This window comes from Eutrigla gurnardus (genome assembly GCF_963514095.1).
Source record: "Eutrigla gurnardus genome assembly, chromosome: 10".
NCBI classification, from domain to species: Eukaryota; Metazoa; Chordata; class Actinopteri; order Perciformes; family Triglidae; genus Eutrigla; species Eutrigla gurnardus.
The window spans coordinates 4,586,095-4,604,438 of NC_139924.1; the positions used below are offsets into that span (position 1 = coordinate 4,586,095).

Here is an 18,344-nt window from a genome sequence, read left to right on the forward strand (position 1 = left end):
GAAAGAGAAACATTCACTGTGTGACCAATTCTTGATTTCTCTAACAAACAGTGAACATATCTAACACTGATCTGTGTTCATTTTGATGTGTCTCATCAGGGTTGGAATGGTTGAGTCACATATCATCCCACTCTATCTTCAGTTTCAACACCAAAGTCATTCTCCCAATAGAGAATTGTGTCTCACTAATTAGGTTGACTCCTTTCTGTTAATGTATATTAATAGTACATGTTTTTTTTGTTTTTTTTTCCAAAGAGGAGATTGCATCACAATATTGAGATTGTTTGAGATTGGATATACAATATGGTCATGGTTAAGGTGGATGTAAATGCAATTTGGGTTTTGGTCATTGAATCTGTATTCTGGATTGTGAAGGGTTACAAATGTATCAAAAGCTGTAGACACTGACTCTTTTAAATCAAACAAAACTTCCTTGAGTAAACACATTTAATTGTCACATAAATGCAAGACACTCCTTACTCTATTATTGTTTCTATTTTAATTAAACTAACTTCATGCACACATGAAATCATAAATCCTATTTCAGGAAAATAGTGAAAAACTGTCGTTAGCCTAATGCATCTTATAAAACCTATCCATAGTACGTTGCATCAGGGCTGCGTTTCTTACGGACATAATTACAAATACTTAATCTCATTAATTTCAGTTCTGTTTTATTTTGTATTTTATTTTAAGTACAATAGGATTTGAAAGCATTGTGTCAAAGCTTGACTTTATACTATAACACTTGTATTTATACTATTTATTGGGACTATACATTAGTGAAAGCAATAATTCCGTGGTAAATATGGTTTTATTTGGAATCTTATTAGTTTTTGAAAATGTTTTTGAAGGAAATATATTCAGGCAAAAATAGACAGTCCCGGGGTCCTTTAATGTTGCGTGACGTCACCAAGCCTCCCTCGGTCCACGGTGGTGAAAACGTGGAGGACTTAACTTCATGGTGTGTTTGTGATATCCCATCAAAATATCCATTTTACGTTTTGTCATCACTCACTCGTGTCAGTAATAGTGATCGAATACTTTTAGTTGACATCGTGTGCTTGTTTCTTCACGAATATCTTTTAGAATGACTCGTAAAAACTAGAAACTTAGCCTTTAATGCTAGCTGTCTGATACTGAATGTAGCGCATCGACTAGCAGCTAGCTAACGTAGCCTGCGCTGGCTCTTTTTAATGATCCAGTGGTCTGTGTGTGTTTATTAGTTTTTGGTTGTGACAAACTAACCATAGAAGTGTTTTATTCACCTGGCGTTGGTGGTAGTAGTTGTCACACAGTGCTTGCTAACAGCTAACGTTAGCTATTCTCGAGCAAACTTGTTACTGTTAGAGCTGAGTTAAATGTATGTCATGTTTTTGTCCTCAGAGATCACAGAGACGCATTTACACACAGTGAGCTGACAAGTTGACAAGAATGGAGTACATGCAACCTTCTGCCACAAGCAGCCAGGGGAATATGTAAGTGGTATTTATGTCCTCTGATCCGTTGTATTATTCTGATATAGACCTTTCTAATCAGTTCTTATGTACTCTTATATACTGCAGATTTTGTAATTTGTCGTAGTAAACATTGCCTCGTTTTTGTCTTTCAAGATTTCATTCATATGCTTGTGTTACAGTGGAAAACACTGATTATTGGAAATAATTCAGCAGTTGATTGCTGAATAACATTGCTATGACTTATGATCTCATCTGAAATACATCTGTCTCACTCACTTTCATAGCATGTTAAAGTGAAATCAGTGGCTGGTAGAAATAGAAATATATAACAGTATGCTTCGGGAAATGTTCAGCAGTAACATAGTAAATCACTTTATAGTAGTAAAGTAGTAGTATAGGAGTATTAGTACTCTTTATAGTAGTAGTATATTCTCTTTATTGAATAGTCTGAAACAAACAACACATTTTTATTTGACCCAGGCAGAGGTGTTAACTACACTGCATTTATTTATTTCAGTACAGAGTTTTACCAATTGTACCTCTCTCCTCCAGCCTGTGTTGTACCTGCGGCGTCCCCATTCCTCCCAACCCAGCCAACATGTGTGTCGCCTGCCTGCGCACTCAGGTCGATATCTCAGAGGGGATCCCGAAGCAAGTCACAGTGAACTTCTGCAAGCAGTGTGAAAGGTATGCTTCATGCTTCGTTTTTATTTACGAGCAGAGGTGAATCGTGCTTTTTTAGGTTGGACAAAGATTAGAACATTGTTTCCTTCTCAAACAATTGCATGTACAACATTTTTTTTTAATTTGTGGAGAAGTTGTGGCTTGATGGTGCTCCTTCCTCTTTCATGCAGGTACTTGCAGCCTCCAACCACCTGGATGCAGTGTGCCCTGGAGTCCAGAGAACTGCTGGCCCTTTGCCTGAAAAAAATTAAGAGCTCCATGACCAAAGTTAGTGTGATTCTTACTAAACCTCATGAATAGAATATTTTCACTAAGAAAAGACACAAAATGTACATGACCATTGCAGGTATTTATTCCAGGGTGTCCCTTTGATTTTTATGTTTTTAATCCCATGTTGTTATGGAGCCTACTTATAATTATATTTGATTTATTTATTCAATTTATGTTAAACACATGACTTATTTCAATAAAATATGAGATATTATGGCCCCCCCCAAAAAAAAAAATTCAGACTTAATAAACATTGTAATCTTAATGTCTATAGAATTATTTGATCATAGACTGCATTATCATACTATTGTGTCCTCCTATGTACCTGACATGTCATAACTAGCACCATGTTCACCACAGTATTAGTGAGCAATTTGTGTCGACACGTCTCGTCCTACAGGTGCGCCTCATTGATGCCGGCTTCTTGTGGACGGAGCCACACTCCAAAAGAATTAAGCTGAAAGTGACCATCCAGAAAGAGGTAAGAACACTGAGTATAATTATAGTGAGTATAAGTGATAAGTGTTGGAAAGTGACATTCAAACTAACAAATTAAAACCGACCTGATGGAGGCATCGTGTTCTTCATCAAAAGGTTACTCTAGGTTATTTTTTAGGGTGGAAATTTGCAGCAAGCACAGTTTGTTTGAATTTAAGTTTTAATGTCAAGGTTTACAGAAAAACACATGCAGTTACTATAAGTGACATTCTGTGACAGAGAAATGGAGTCACCTGTTTTTGACTGAGGGATGTCTGTGTGTTTGAGACAAGTGAGTTTTGCCAGCTGCTGCCATCTCATCCCATTGACCTTTTAGTGAGAACCTGAGTCCTGTGTTTCACAGGGCCAGCTCTCCCTCTGTGTTTTGCTGTTGGAGACTCTGTATAATACTGTCTCCACATTCCACAGGGCAAATTTATCTAAATGGCTCAGAAATGACTGTTGTTGTCGCTATTTGCCATACAGTTGGAGCACATTGTGTAACGTGCGTTTGCCTCCTCAGGTGATGAATGGTGCTATCCTACAGCAGGTGTTTGTGGTCGAGTTTGTCATCCAGTACCAGATGTGTGACGACTGCCATCGTGTGGAAGCCAAGGACTTCTGGAAGGCCGTGGTTCAAGTCAGACAGAAGGTAGGAGTCTGGTCTTATGATATATATGTTTTTGAATACACTGTGCAGGCATGCTATATGCTTAGTTTTAGGAAATATTAATTGATTAGTTGAAACATGAAAAGCAGCTTTGTGAAAGAGTTTATTTTGTCATCTAGTTGTCCAGGATTGAAAAGGGGTTTGAACATGTGCCGTTACATTGATATTGAATGGATACATAGGTTGTATACATTCATATTCACAAAAATGTTGACCAATTGTATGTTTGCTTATTCACCCCTTAATGGTGATCCTGTATATCTCTCCAATCAAAATGGGTTTTTTTTGATTGGTTTTGATAATTGCATGTCAAAAGCTGAAGCTGTGTTTGTAGGTTGTATGTTTGTTTGTCAGGAAATACAACAGAACATCCTTGGGTTGCACTTTAACTTGTATCATTGATGTGTGGAGGTGAACCAAGCTTAACCAAGTCACTTCACTGAAATTATGAATTAACAGAATGCAAAAATCATGAATGGCCTACTTGTTCTCACCTGTTTACCAGCAGTGCTTTGCCCCAGGATGCGTCTTCCCAACTACACTTGTCAGAAGTAGAAATATCAATATGGCCTCTCTAGCTGAAGGTCTCACCTAGAGTGTTTTACTGAAAAGTCAAATGTTGTGGCAGATGCCAAGTCTCATACCAATAAATGTTTCAATATTTTTGGCATGGGCTGGAAGGATCTGTATGAATCTCTGTACCATAATGATGAAGCTGAAAAATGTATTCATTTTTACAGACGGTTCATAAAAAGACATTCTACTATCTAGAGCAGCTGCTCCTCAAGCACAAACTCCACCAGAATGCCCTCAACATCAAAGAAATCAATGGTAGGTCAATGGCATGTGATTTTATATATGTCATTTGTTCATGTATGATATTATATATATATATATATATATATATATATATATATATATATCATTAAAGGGAGGAGCATTCTATTTTCCTAAGGGCTTCTAAACAAATGAACTGAAAAGTGGGAAACATTCTTGTCTTTTTCTCTCTCATCTGTCACTGGTGTAACCAATGTGGGATTGAACTGAGCAGAAAAGAATAATGTTAAATAGCGAATGTTAATTACCTCGTACCAGACAGCAAGCCATGCATGCTTATCACCGGCGCCGATCAGTCCATACAGCTGTCCTCGTGTGTGCATCTAAACCGTGTGTTGGAATGAGAGCAGGCATGCCAGATTCCTGCAAAGCAAAAATTAATGTCCTATTAACTGCTACAACACACACATACACACACACGCACGCACACACTGAGGCACACATGCTGTGCATTGAGTGAAAGCTCAGCAGCAGCACTCAGTGCTCTTGGACTTGACTGTGAAGTGGACTTTTGGCTGATGGTTTAATTTAAATAATCTTCGTGGCAGGACTTTAAAAGCCTTGTGAGGGTTACAACATGTGGCTGCCATATTTCCTCCCATCTTCTGCTCTAGTGTGAAGTGCGCCTGTGATTCATATGTTGGTTGAGGTGTTTGATGTTATTTCTGTTCTCTGTCAGATGGGATTGATTTCTACTACGGCACCAAGCAACACGGTCAGAAGATGGTGGACTTCCTTCAGTGCACCGTGCCTTGCCGGTGAGAAACGCCTCAGTCTGTGCTATAACAACATTGTCTTCATGGGTCTCAGTATTGGAATAACATTCCCCTTTTATAAAAAATATTTAAAAGAGTTCAAACTGATTTTGACTGCCTACGTTCAGTCTTCATCCAACATTTCAGAAATGTATGAGCAAGTGTAGCGATATCACAGAAAAATAATTTGCTCGTAGGCGAGTATCAAAATGTGGGTTGAAGGGAATAAATGTTCTCATTAAATAGCTCTGTTAAAAAAAACAGAATTCATGACATGAAATAATTTTACCTCTGTGCTTCTATCACTGTCCTTTATAAATTGCTAACCTAGATGTCGACATGACCTTCCAACAGTTTAAATGAGTTAGACTGCACAATTACATTCAGGCCCTATTATTATTATTATTATTATTATTATTATTGATATGATTTGTCCAACTGGGACACTGTGGAATCTGCTGTCTCTCTGAATGAAGACTCATGATGATAATAAAATAATAATAATAACACCTTCTTTTTTCAAAGGTCAAAGACATCCCAGCGTCTCATCTCTCATGACATCCATTCAAACACCTACAACTATAAGAGCACCTACTCTGTGGAGATCGTACCGGTCTGCAAGGTATACGGCAATGTTGTTTATTTGTTTTTCATTTGAGTTGGATTTTCTTCACTTCAGTGAAAAAGCTTGAGGCTTTATCATATCGGGCATTTTCGAGTAATGAAAACGGCAATCAGAAGAGTGCTTTGCTTGTTTGCCACCAAGACATATCAACAACTAAAGTGAATTATTGTGTTTAAACAAAGTCTTAGACAAAACCTTTTTAATCTCAGCTGTTTGATAATGTGAGATTCCTTAACGCACACATTGTGAACTTCTGTAGCAAGTCCAAAGTCTTTCCCTTCGACCTCAGTTTAACCCCCGGTTTTGTGTGGTTGCCAGGACAACGTAGTGTGCCTTTCACCACGGCTGGCACAGAGCCTGGGGAACATGGGTCAAGTGTGTGTGTGCGTCCGTGTGACCAGCACCATCCACATCATGGATCCCAACACGCTGCAGAGTGAGTATTTCTACTGCCACGGCACCGCCGAGTCTTTACCGGTCCAACTGACACCACCATCCAATTTATCTGCAGCTTACTCTACTACTGTGGTTAAATATAGCTGCAGTCTGGTGTATCTGGTTGTTGTCAGCCGAGTTGTCATTTGAATTACTACACTCACTAATTCAGTAATGTGAGCTCTTTGTTTAGACATTGTGAAAGACCTGAAGCACGTCATTGGTTTCCCAAGCTTTCCACAAATGTAGCCCAATATTTAGCTCGGTGTCAATTTGAATACACTGGGGAGAGTAGACATTCTGGTAAACTGTCATCTCATTGTAAACGGAAGCAATTTAATACGACTAAAGCTTAAACAATAAGCCAATCAACAGAACATGTTATTAAAGGAGCAGTTTGTAGCATTTAGTGGTACATAATGGTGAGGTAAATAGTTCAACAAACTGAATACCCCTCCGCTCACCCCTCCATTTCCAAGGGATGGCCAAACTACGATGGCCTTCAGGTAACCTGAAAAAAAGATAGATGTAACTTATACTTTCCATAACGGCACAAGTCTTTTTAATCAAACAAATGGCAATTTGACCTCAAACATAATTCTAGAGAGATTATGATTAGTTGTTGTGTCCTTCTAAGCCAAAGAGGTACTGTGATGCTAACGTAGTAGCTAGGTGGCGCTCTCTAATCCCGTGATTGTGTGGGTGGACTTTGATACTGCGTCTCTAGCTCTAGCGTAGACTCATGCATATTTATGCATTTGTGTCTTAACAAGAAACATCATGTTCTGTGTGTTGCCGTGGCGATATAACAGAATCATTGTTTCAGTGCTGCATTAATCTGACCCTTGTCTGCTGACCACATGTTAATCACAGCCATCTAACTGCACAGTTTACCTCCGCTCTCAGTCACCGCACGACGAGACACGTCACAAAAGATTCAGCAAGTCGGCCTATTTTTGAATGAATAGTAGAATGCTGACAATTAGCAGCGTTGTGTGATAATGTGAGAAGCTCAGACGCTCCTCAACAGCATCCTGACATTTTTTAAGCGTTGCACACTTTTTTAATTACTCTTCAAAGAGCAGGCTATTTTTGTTGCAGAAACTTTATGAATAGCTGAGACAGCCTTGAGGCAGAGTTCTGGTCGCCAGATTTAGGCTGCTGTAGGCAATTAACTAAAGTATTGACATTTTTGTGTTGCCTTTTGCTTTAGTTTACTTGCAAAATAAAGAGAGACACTTTGTTCTGTTTGGTTTATTTGGAATATGAACAGATGATGATTTGTCATGAGTTCATCCACTATTATTTCACAGACAGCTTTTCAAGAAAAGTCTGTCTTTCAAGTCAAAATGAGATGGTGCTTTATAATTTGTGACTTATGACTCATCTTATCAGAGTGATAAATGCATAAATAATCTCTAACTCACTAGTTGCTGAGGTGGATGGGAACACGTACTGGCGTAACCCCTTCAACAGTCTCTGTAACCCACGGCAACTGGAGGAATTCATCGTCATGGACATCGACATCATCAGAAACCAGAAGCTGGGTGCTGGGGCCGGACTGCGGTCCAATAAGGTGAGTGTGTGTTTGTGTGTTGTGGCAGAACAGACTGCACTATGGGGGAGCGTTGCTTTTCTCCTGGAAGCAAAATCAATAGCGAAGCATTACATTATCTCCGAGTGTGTACGTGGCATTCACGGCAAAACAACAGGAACCCACAGGAGTGCTTGTTTTGATGAGGCAGGGCATCCCTTGTAGGTGTGTAGGGACTCTGTTCGCCCTCTCTTCCCTCTGAATGTTGCATTAGTATCGATGCTGAACAGACTGGAGGGAAAGAACAGGGTGTTTTTACAATGGCTTGAAACTGCATTTATATTCCCCGTGTGTGTGTGTCTGTTGCAGCACACTCTGGCTGAGCTGTGGGTCCAGAAAACATCAGAGCTGGACACCAGTCAGCAGTATCACTGCCGTACATTCCTGGGCCACCTGCTCAACATCGGAGACCTGGTGCTGGGGTGAGTTGGAGTACGTCGGTCAGGTTGACAGCAGAGACCGATCGCAGGCTGCAGTTTTACAATTGATGACACATTTATTTCTCACGCTACAGATTTGACTTCGCTAACTCCAACATCAATGATCAATACCTGAATAAGATGAACCCGAACCACATTCCTGATGTGGTAAGACTCAACTCTTCATTGAATAAGCCTGGGCTTCATTAAGTAGCTATCGTTGACTTGTGTCACACTGACCTCTAGTGGCAAAATACAATACTGACTGTAGATTTGATCACATCAGTGTATCCCACTGATGTGATCAAATCTACAGTCAGTCACTACATTCAGTCAAAGCATCACATAAGAAAAGTATGTAGACAATCTTGTTTGGTTGTAATTTGTATCACGTGAACGTGGACCGTCTAAGGTGCTGATCAAGAAGAGCTACGACCGCAGCAGGAGGGTGAAGCGCAGGAACTGGAAACTGCACGAGATGGTGAGGGACCGTGAAGGCATGGACACAGATGATGAGAGGTAGGAATGCTATGTTTCTCAATTCTATTGTATTAAAAAGGTTACATTATTATTTTGTTCCAGCAAATTTGCTCAAACGGAACGAAGTAGTGCATTTATTGAGTACTATTGACAGACTTGGATCACCTATTTGGTACTCTAGTGAGTATTTACAGCAGTAGAATGCTATTTATTGCTGGATAAACATGGCACTCAACACTGTGGCTCATTCGTGTGTTTAAATAGTTTTTGGACAACAGTGGAGCTCTGACACAAAGGATGCTTGGCTAAACAGGCGATACTCTTATCCTTAAGTGCCAGAATGCTTGGGAAAGAATACGGCGTCTCACATTGTCCTCAGAGTACTTACCTAAATACACAACTGTTTTAATCTCAAGTGTGTTTTGATGTTATAAGGAATTGCTTGAAGTTTGTTTTTTTGGGCACAAAATGTCCCGCTAACAGAAAATAAGTATGAACAGTGAATAGTTTGGAAATGTGCCACAAATGTCAGGTATCCTGTAAATGTATGTTTCCTCTGTAATGTCGTGCCACATGGGATTTCTTTTAACCTGCTTTTCTGTCTTCAGACAATACCAGGACTTCCTGGAGGACCTGGAGGAGGATGAGGCTCTGAGGAAGAATGTCAACATCTACAGAGGTACTTCACTGCACCAGTGTCCCCGGACAGACACGTCAGCCCTTCTGTTAATGTTTATGTCCATTGTTGCAGCTCATATAGTAAACATGCAGCCCATTTGCTATCAATCACTGCTTAAGATGCTAAGAAATAAGTTTATTTTGTTTTATTAAACTGATCTGTTTGACAGTCAATGAATGGAGGTTGATGTTTGAATTTCAGATGCATCAAAGATCCCAGTGGAGAGCGACACCGACGATGACGGAGCACCATGTGTCTCCCTGGCTGAGATGCTGGAGGAGCTCAGCCTGACAGACGCAACAGGAGGGGAGGGTGCCGACATGATGACTGAGTAGCTGGTTGCCATCCTGACAGCTGATCTGTCAAATCCAGGTCCGCTAACGACTCAGTGATAGAATTACACGCAGAGCTGAACTGACAGCGCTGACGTCCACCGCTCATCAGACTGATGCAACGACGCGTCGTAGTTAAAACCCATCAACTGGTAACAAATGGGTTTCTAAAGTACTCTCCTTGCTTTTTGTCATTTAACATTTTGAGCTGATGTGGAAATGGAGTGCTTCTAGTTCACTATATCAAAATAAATATTTGTCCTTATGCACAGTTTTCATGGATATTTTCTGTTTGGAGGTTTAAGACAAATTCATACTCCATATTAATTCTGTACAGTAACTTTTTTTGATTGAAGATTGAATACTTTTTCCAATATTTTTTTATTTTTTACCAGCCATGAACAACACTGACCCCCCTCAGTGTTGTGCACCAACAGCACACTCAGTAATCCATGCATACATAATTATTTTGGCTCCTAAACAATCCAATCCTGTGCAGAGTCGGTATGAAGTGTGGAACTGTTGGTTTGTCTGTTGAACATATCCACCAGAGGGAGCTTTGGGCCACGAACCAAGGAGAAGCACAGCATTCAAATAGCCACACTGTTGGTAAGCGCCGCCCTGCTGGATCATGGTGTCATATGGCCACCGTGGGCATTAGTGAGTACTCACCACTGCACCACCTTTCCACCAGAGAGAGGGAGCTGTCTGTGCTCTGATAGGGGTTAAAGCTGGAGATGCTAATTACATCCATGCTAGATTCCACTCTGTGTTTGCAGAATGACAGGTTAACGTTTGGACCCAGAAATGACTTCATGATGAAGCAGTCGGATGTGGGGCATCAGTTATTCATTCATGGTTATAAGTAAAGAAATGGCTAAAAAACGTTGGAATGTTTAAATGATCTGATAGTAGTCCAGTATGTAAACTATATTATATTTCATGCTCACGAAAGGATTAGAACCATCCACAATGTAAACAAAAAAATATTTGTTCTAAAAATATGAAAACTTAATATAAGCAAAAAAGTAAGTAGTTTAAAATTGGTTAAAAAAAGAAGAGTTTGCATACATTTGAATGTAAAACGTTTTGGACGATCCATGCTGCACATACACAGCTTTCTCTTCAGCATTAAATCAAAACTGTAATTAATCTCGACAGTTAAAGGGTTTGTTCAAGTGTTTTCTTTGTCACGAGCTCTGGAGACCAATATGAGGCTTTCTGTGATCTGACACCAGAGGAATGTGTGTCTCACAGGCTGTATTAGTCTGTTTGACAGGTCTCACATTCTGACTTGAAGAGGGAGGAGGCGGGCCGGTTTTTCACAAACCTGAGCTGGTTGTTAATGGTAACCAGATCTACTTGGGAAAGCGTATGAGGTGAATCCCCTGTGGATGTTTGTGTGGGTTCGGGCAACACCAACGTGGAGTTGGGGTCCTCCTTTTTCCTGTTGACCTGATTTTCTCACCATCTTTGCCCATGTGACCCACATGCTTCCCCTCTCAGCCCCTTTCATTTCTACTATTACACAACCATTGTCTCTTCATATAAGGCGACCAATTGCATGCTGTTGGAGCTTTGATTCTGCTTTGAATGACTGGTTTCCAAATGAAGCTCAGTGCAAAGAGTGGGCCTGTTAAATCTCTGCCAGGGGAAATGTTATTCATGCAACATGCATTGGCATTTTAAAAAGTCCTCGTCCTTGTGACGCTCGCAGAATGCCAGTGTATCCATGCGTAGCCGGTGCGCCTCGGTGGCACTGCCCATGTTTACACATCAATAATGCATAGTGTTGTCAGGTGCAAGAACTGAGCAAGTCAGCAAACCTTCAGCAGATTGGAGATAAGATTTCTTTCTGAATGTCTGATTGCCCAAAAACAAAAGGGACAACTTCTCAGCTTGGACTTAATTTTTGTTTTTGTTTGGTTTGCATGTGTTTTCACTTGGCTCTCCTCGTTTAACCAGGAAACGTTTTGTTTAGGCAGGGTCATGGACGTTATGTGGATACCTTTGTGAATGTGAAGTTTTGACTGTGCATATATGGGCTTTTGGTGGTTTACAAAGATGAACGTATTTAACAACTCTGTGGTTAGTTTACGGATTCAGCACCTGACCTGTCAAACCCCCAGTCAGGTCTCTGTTCCTGAGCCCCCCTATTCATTCATAACTATCTCATAATCATAATTTAAATCTCCCATAATGCAGAAACATGTAGGCTAAATGTATGAAGACAATGTCTGATCAGATTGATTTGCTTTTTTTAATTCTCGCCAAACACAGATCTCTGGTCTGATGTGATGTTTTCACTGCAGCAGGTGAAGTATCCTCATCACTAATGTGGGTGCAGCTGTTCATAGCTTGTTTGCATGAATCAAATAAAGATAAGACTGCAGCTGAATTTTCATCTGGCACAGAATATTGTTTGACGTTCAAGGCACATTTCATGTGTTTATATATTTATATTTTAACGCTGCGGTTGAAGTGCTGTACTCGGCTTGTTTTGCCACCCTCCTCCCCTCCGCCGTCGCCGCCTACGTCATTGCCGGTGCTGCGGCGCAGTGGCTGGCTGCAGCATGGCGGGACAGATGCGCACAAGGATGCGACACCGGCTGAAGAAAGTTTAAAGGATGAAGAAAAACAAAGCAGCGGACTTGAAACAGGACTGCAGCCGAGAAAACTCCTCCTCCTCCTCCGGTGCGATGCCCGTTTTACTGTCGGCTGCGTAAACACACAGCAGCCTATGCGCGTCCTCGTCGCTCCACCTCAGTGACTGTGGGCCAGGTGAGTCGTGGGTTCACGCCGAGGCATGGTGGGCGTGGCGTCGCCCCCGGCTGGCTGACCTCCTACATATAGGCTCGCGGCAGACCGGCGAGGGAGCGTTCGGTTTGCACGAAGCAGCGGCGGGACGCGGGCTGCTGTCTGTCGCTCGGCCACTCATTATCACCATCCATAGAAACCCAGCGGAGCTCAGGTCGGCTGCTCAGGTGAGTGTCTATGGATTCAGTTCTACACAACACAGATGAGCTCACACATCCCCTCGCATTAAAGCTCAGTTAACAGAAAATGTGTCATGTGTGCAGATCATAAATCATTTATACCAGAAGTTACAGTTTTGTTAAAGATGTTTTGCAATTGTGTTGGTCAAATGTGTTAATCTGGCAAGACTATCCCTAATCCTGACTTTGGTTATCAAGTATTTGTAGTATTACTGTAATACTGTAGTATTTGTAGTATTACCTCCTACTTAGCTAAAATCACGCATCCTGTTTTCCCAGGTGAGTACACACCTGCACCTGTTGAACCAACAAAACCTGTTAAAGCTTGGCTAAATTAATCATAAAGTAAACAAATATTTATTTGAATCAAATATTTGGAAAATCACAAAGGTATGCACTAATTACAAACTCCATAACTCATAAGGGACATGTAAACCCAGCTAGAGTTATTCCATCCTTATGCTAAAGCTCCTGTTTAGTCCTGGATTTAGTCCTGGGACTCTGTTTGCTAGTGTCCCTTGTGTGTGGTAATAACACAACAAGTGTGCCAAGGAAATAAGTGAGGGTTTAATTTCATTGGTGTTTCTCTTCCTCCACAAATTAATCATATAAGACCCCATTAGGCCCTGATTGCCCCCCCAGGGCTCTGCTGGGGGTTTGGAGGGGTGAGAGGGAGGTCTATATTTATATAATAAACACACCCTTTATTTCTATTTAAGGGTTATTTAACATTGTTGTCCAGGATAATGGCTAACACGGGGGTATAATTTAATGCAACTTTATACTTCAGCTCCCAAACAACTTGCAGGGGTGTATTGTACTTTTTACTTTGCTGCATTTGTTTGACAACTTTTGGGATGAAGGATGTTCATATACAATTTATAATCAGCTCATAAAATCTGATACATTGTTAAACATTTAACTACCCAGAAACATAAAAAGTCAATTTACTTCAATCAACATCAAATAATGCATCTGTAATATAATAATGTGGTGATATAAAGTGCTGACAGGGCCATATTCTTAATGCTTCTGCAAAGTAACATTTGGAATGCAGGTCTTGCAGTTCAATATTTTTACCCTGAGGTGCATCCTCTGTGTCCTCTGTGCTCCTAAGTACCTTTTTAAATGTTTATTTTTACGACCAGTTTAAATTCTTGTAATCACTCTCTTCTAAATCCTCTGTCTTCCTCCTCTCACCTTCACCACTGTGTTTTATCCTCCTTCACACCATCTTATTTTACGGCTTTAATCTCACAACCCTCCACCTCCGTTTCCCCTCCGTCCAGCTTGCAAGATGAACTTAAAGAACTTTATGGACTACCTGGCCTGGCTGTACTACCAGTACCTGCTCATCACTGGCATCTATGTCCTGGAGCCTTGGGAAAAGTCCATCTTCAACTCCATCCTCTTCTCCGCCATCGCCATGGTGTTCTACACCTCGTATGTCTTTGTGCCCATTCACGTGCGCCTCGCACTGGAGTTTTTCTCTGGGATCTTTGGCGGCCAGCCCGAGAGCACCATGGCCCTCATGAACTAAACGATGGATATGGAGGGAACAGAGGCTGCGACGGGTCGGCCGCCAAACAAACCGGCGTCCCTATAACTCCACTCCTTATCTCCGGGAGCACCTTGAACACCTCTTTACACCATGTTCACCCGAACCACTGCGGTGCATCACCTCAGCTAATCAAGACTGAAAACATGACCATCTTAAAGAAATGATTCGGAAATCAGAGCCTTACTGTCTGCTTTACATTGCAAGCCCTCTGACCTTACCCCATGGTATTAGACACCCGGCTGCATTACCTTCACACCCTGGCTGTGGAAACGGCATGTGTAATGTTGCTGCTGTCCTTTTTGTTTTTCACTTTCTCACCGTATGACCTGTGTGAGTGCATACCACTATTGCATGATGGGGTCATATGTGAGTCGTTTGCATGCTCATCTCACTACACAGTACTACCAGACTCTGTTCTTTCCAGCATGACCTTTAAGCCACAGTCTTTAAAGGGGCATTCCAGCGAGAGGATGAGATTTCCTGATTTTAAGTCCCAAGTCAAAACCGAGAACACCAGCTCCTGCATTACACATTAAACAACCTGTTAGGGTCTTCTGGCTGACTCCCAGACTGGTTGATATACCCCGATCTTTTAATTTTAATTTTTCAGATGTTGGCTGTGTCCAAAATCAGTATTTACTCTATAGTGCACTAAATGTACTGAGCATTTTACTTTATTGACATTTATGCACTCTTTAATGTCAAATGTTCCAACAATGGAGCAAAAAAAACAACAAAAAAAGTTGTGTCTGTGGCATGAACATTGTCTGCTATCAATCCTGCAATGCATTACATTTTACAAATGTGAAAATGACCGTGTCATTGATGAAGACTCATACGTGTCTGAACTCTAAATGTAATGCTTGCCACAGAGTAGACCTGCTGTGTTTTTAAACATGAGGCCGTGATTTCAGACACAGCCTGAGGAGATCAGCGGACTGCCCCTTTAAGCACGTATGTCTGTCTCACTGATTGTGAATCGCTCTAAAAGGGGAGTTTCTCCTCATCCCAACAGACATGCACTTAATGTTACTGGTTGATCTTGTGTCTGAACCACTATCATCTTTTTTTATTTGCCTTTCTGCGCTACAGTGCTCACCAGCAGGGTGCATGGCACATTTATGTATCTGATATTTTAAGAGAAGCCGAGCTATGCAAAGATTGTAAACATGTCATGATCAGGGATTTGTTACGCAGTTGTGGAATTTACCGATTTGCTGGTCAAAGCGAGTAATAAAGCAAGATAACGGCGTAGCCCTCTCTTTATCTCCTGCTTTTCAACTGCTGGCATGTCAGGGAGGAGTGCTCAGCACTCAGCAAATATTGATACAGCACACCTTTGTGTTGTAGGCTTGGCATTGTTAATGACATACAGTAGCTTTACTTAATGGACAGCGTCTGAACTGAGAACATGCATATTGGCCTGAAGGAAAGGCTGACTGGCCAAAAACCAAAAGCTATCCCCTTCTTGTTGTTGATCTATAGAGGATGGACCGGAGGAGTGTATCTGCAGGTGCAATGAGCATTTAGTCGTGTGCTTCATCTTTGATCATTTGTGGTTTGGGTCAAGGGCTCACTGATTCCAGTCTAATCATGATCCACTTTATTTATAGGGCATTATATATTTATACACTGGTAACTGCTTGGCTGGTTACAATGTCAATTACCAAACTTTTTATGATTATTTATATCTGTGTTCTCTTGTGGCCATAAATAACAAATAATGTTTTCTTTACTTTGTTTTTCCACCTGAAGTTGCTTTTATATTGTTCCTAGTATGTGTCATCAAATTCCTTTTTTTTTTTCCACTGTTCACCAAAATGAATGTGTCATTTATACATGATAGCGACACATCATTGCAAATATTCAGAAAATAAAGACATCTGAAGATACTGGACAACTGTTTTCTTTCTCTTTGGTTTTTGATGTAAACGGTAGTTTGAAATATGTGTTCAGTCAGCATATTAATGTGTTATGCCATCAGACAAGCAGAGCAGTTACTATGAAATGCAAGAGCAAGAAACACAAAGGCTTATGGGTCGCACATTCTTGCCACAATTGTTTGGACCATATGAAGTGACTTTGCACAATAAGAGGCAGAGCCACCAAACCAGTTCTCCCTCCACGGAGCAGGGATGAATCCTCAGGTGGCTTAGCTTTCCCTGCTGCAGATACACCGCCGTATGCCCACAACGCTCTGTTTACCTGCAGCCTTCCATCTCAGACACAGACACTATTCAAATGTTCAATTATTCCCTTTAATACTATCAACATGCATGGTGGATGAAGGGAGCTGGGTATTGTTTTGGGACTCACTCTGTAATGTGTTTATGCCTTGTAACCAGACACTTTTATCCAGTAGCTGCAACAGCCTCAGTCCTGAATCTGCACATCTAAGGTCAACACTCAAACCCTCTCTGTTCCCTTATTTCCTCTCCTTTTCTTCCCTTCCTTTCACTTCATTCCTCTTCTTTCCTTTCATCTCATTTCCTTTCCTTAACTCTCCTCAGTTCCACTCCTTTCCTTTCCATTCTTCTGATGTCCTTTTCTCTCCCCTCCCTCATTTCCTCTCGTTTCCTTTCCTTTCCATTTTCTTCTTCTTTCCTCTTCTCTCATCTCCTATCCTCTCTCTTCCTTTCCTTTCTTTTGCCTCACTTCCTCTTCTCTTACAGAAGAGAATAAAGCTTCTACGTTTCCTCCTGCCATCCTACACACTGTTGTCTGTGCAGCTAGTCTACCTCCGGGCTTTGAAGGGCTGTCCTCTGTTTACTCTTCGCATGTTCATTTGTGTCCCATGAAGGAAGAGGACAGAGGTTATCTCCGTAAAGACCACGTGTAAACAAAGCTATCTGCAGACTCAAGTGCTCCCAGACACTCAGAGGGCTGCTGTTTTGTTTCTGTCCTGTTTACGTGCGTCCTGCCACTGTCACCCCCCCCCCCCCCCTCTTCACACACACACACACACACACACACACACACACACACACACACACACACACACACACACACACACACACACACACACACACACTATATATACTATATTCACTGATTCTCTTGTGACGCTTTAAGAAAATCACCTGACATGTTTTATGTATTGTCAGTACAAAAATACAATGTTTAAAAAATGAGTTCTTGTCATGTCTTTTTTTATTTTTTACCTAAAATAAGACACTTCCTTTTCTTTCAATTGTATTATCTGCTACAGTTTAAGGCTTATTAAAGAGTTTGTCATAAAAATATATTTTAATGACCAATGGATGTGACCATAACTATCTGAATATTTTCCAGTTTACTACATTTTTTGAGTCACTCATAACTAACTAATAACATCTTGGTGGTGCTCGGCTGCATGTTGGCACCAGATGTATTTCTAGGCTGCAGTCAGACACGGTCTGTGTGATGGCATTTAGAGTGATTGTGCAATTATTGGCAATCTTTGTTGATCAAAGATGGAGGAAGAATTCCCTTCCTGACACAGCTGCCAGCTGCACAGTATATCTGAGTTATGATTCAGTCAATATACGTTTAGGAGTGGCTGGCCAGATAAAAAGCGGAGCCCAGCGTTAAACCACAGCTGTATCCAAACAACCACATAGTCAATGGACTTCCTCTTCAAATGAACACACGTTTGGTGCATTAAAGTAAAGGTTTGTAAAGAAAAGCTTAATAAAGAGACGGGATTGTTGTGCTCCTACTTCAGTATCAGTATCTTCATCACCATCTGGATGACAAATAATGCCTTCTAGTTAAAGTTAAAACACAAGTCTGCCACCAAGTGGTCTAGTAGAGGTATAAATCCAATGTTACAGATGTGATGACAATAATCCTGTTCTTTGCACAAGTAAAATATACAGAATTCTCTAGTTAAGAGTATCTGCTTCTGTATACTGTGGTACATTAGAGAACGGTGCAGTATTGTCATTAAAAGATGGACATTTCCATTAATGTGTTCAAGCTGCTGTGAAGGAATGTTTGACAAGGTACCAAGAATGATAGTGTCAAAAGACCAAGGTACAAGTGAAACAGAGTTTTGTTGTCTCCTTTGTGACATTTTAAAAACAGAATTA

The 18,344-nt window shown here is 40.9% G+C and overlaps 2 protein-coding genes across 2 annotated transcripts; both read left to right on the plus strand.

Annotated features, from left to right (window-relative positions):
• Nucleotides 1-907: 907 nt before the first annotated feature.
• nmd3 (NMD3 ribosome export adaptor) lies at nucleotides 908-9,831 on the plus strand. Its single transcript, XM_084020289.1, has 16 exons — nucleotides 908-964; nucleotides 1,387-1,478; nucleotides 2,013-2,147; nucleotides 2,315-2,411; nucleotides 2,815-2,895; nucleotides 3,415-3,543; nucleotides 4,302-4,392; nucleotides 5,078-5,156; nucleotides 5,679-5,775; nucleotides 6,097-6,214; nucleotides 7,644-7,789; nucleotides 8,117-8,229; nucleotides 8,322-8,394; nucleotides 8,639-8,745; nucleotides 9,315-9,385; nucleotides 9,587-9,831. Exons 2-16 carry the CDS (start codon nucleotides 1,435-1,437, stop codon nucleotides 9,718-9,720), a joined length of 1,515 nt encoding a protein of 504 aa, XP_083876415.1. The 5' UTR covers nucleotides 908-964; nucleotides 1,387-1,434; the 3' UTR covers nucleotides 9,721-9,831.
• A 2,443-nt stretch (nucleotides 9,832-12,274) lies between these two features.
• sptssb (serine palmitoyltransferase, small subunit B) lies at nucleotides 12,275-14,991 on the plus strand. Its single transcript, XM_084019129.1, has 2 exons — nucleotides 12,275-12,701; nucleotides 14,003-14,991. The coding sequence occupies exon 2, from the start codon at nucleotides 14,011-14,013 to the stop codon at nucleotides 14,251-14,253; it is 243 nt and encodes an 80-aa protein (XP_083875255.1). The 5' UTR covers nucleotides 12,275-12,701; nucleotides 14,003-14,010; the 3' UTR covers nucleotides 14,254-14,991.
• The last annotated feature ends 3,353 nt before the right edge of the window (nucleotides 14,992-18,344 follow it).

What these genes read in the sequence shown, in the direction of transcription:
- sptssb (XM_084019129.1), top strand. Translation starts at nt 14,011, where the DNA reads ATGAACTTAAAGAACTTTATGGACTACCTGGCCTGGCTGTACTACCAG.
- nmd3 (XM_084020289.1), top strand. Translation starts at nt 1,435, where the DNA reads ATGGAGTACATGCAACCTTCTGCCACAAGCAGCCAGGGGAATAT. An exon ending in TGGTTCAAGTCAGACAGAAG is followed by an intron (nt 3,544 to 4,301) that starts GTAGGAGTCTGG and finishes TCATTTTTACAG; the next exon opens with ACGGTTCATAAAAAGACATT. An exon ending in CGAACCACATTCCTGATGTG is followed by an intron (nt 8,395 to 8,638) that starts GTAAGACTCAAC and finishes GGACCGTCTAAG; the next exon opens with GTGCTGATCAAGAAGAGCTA.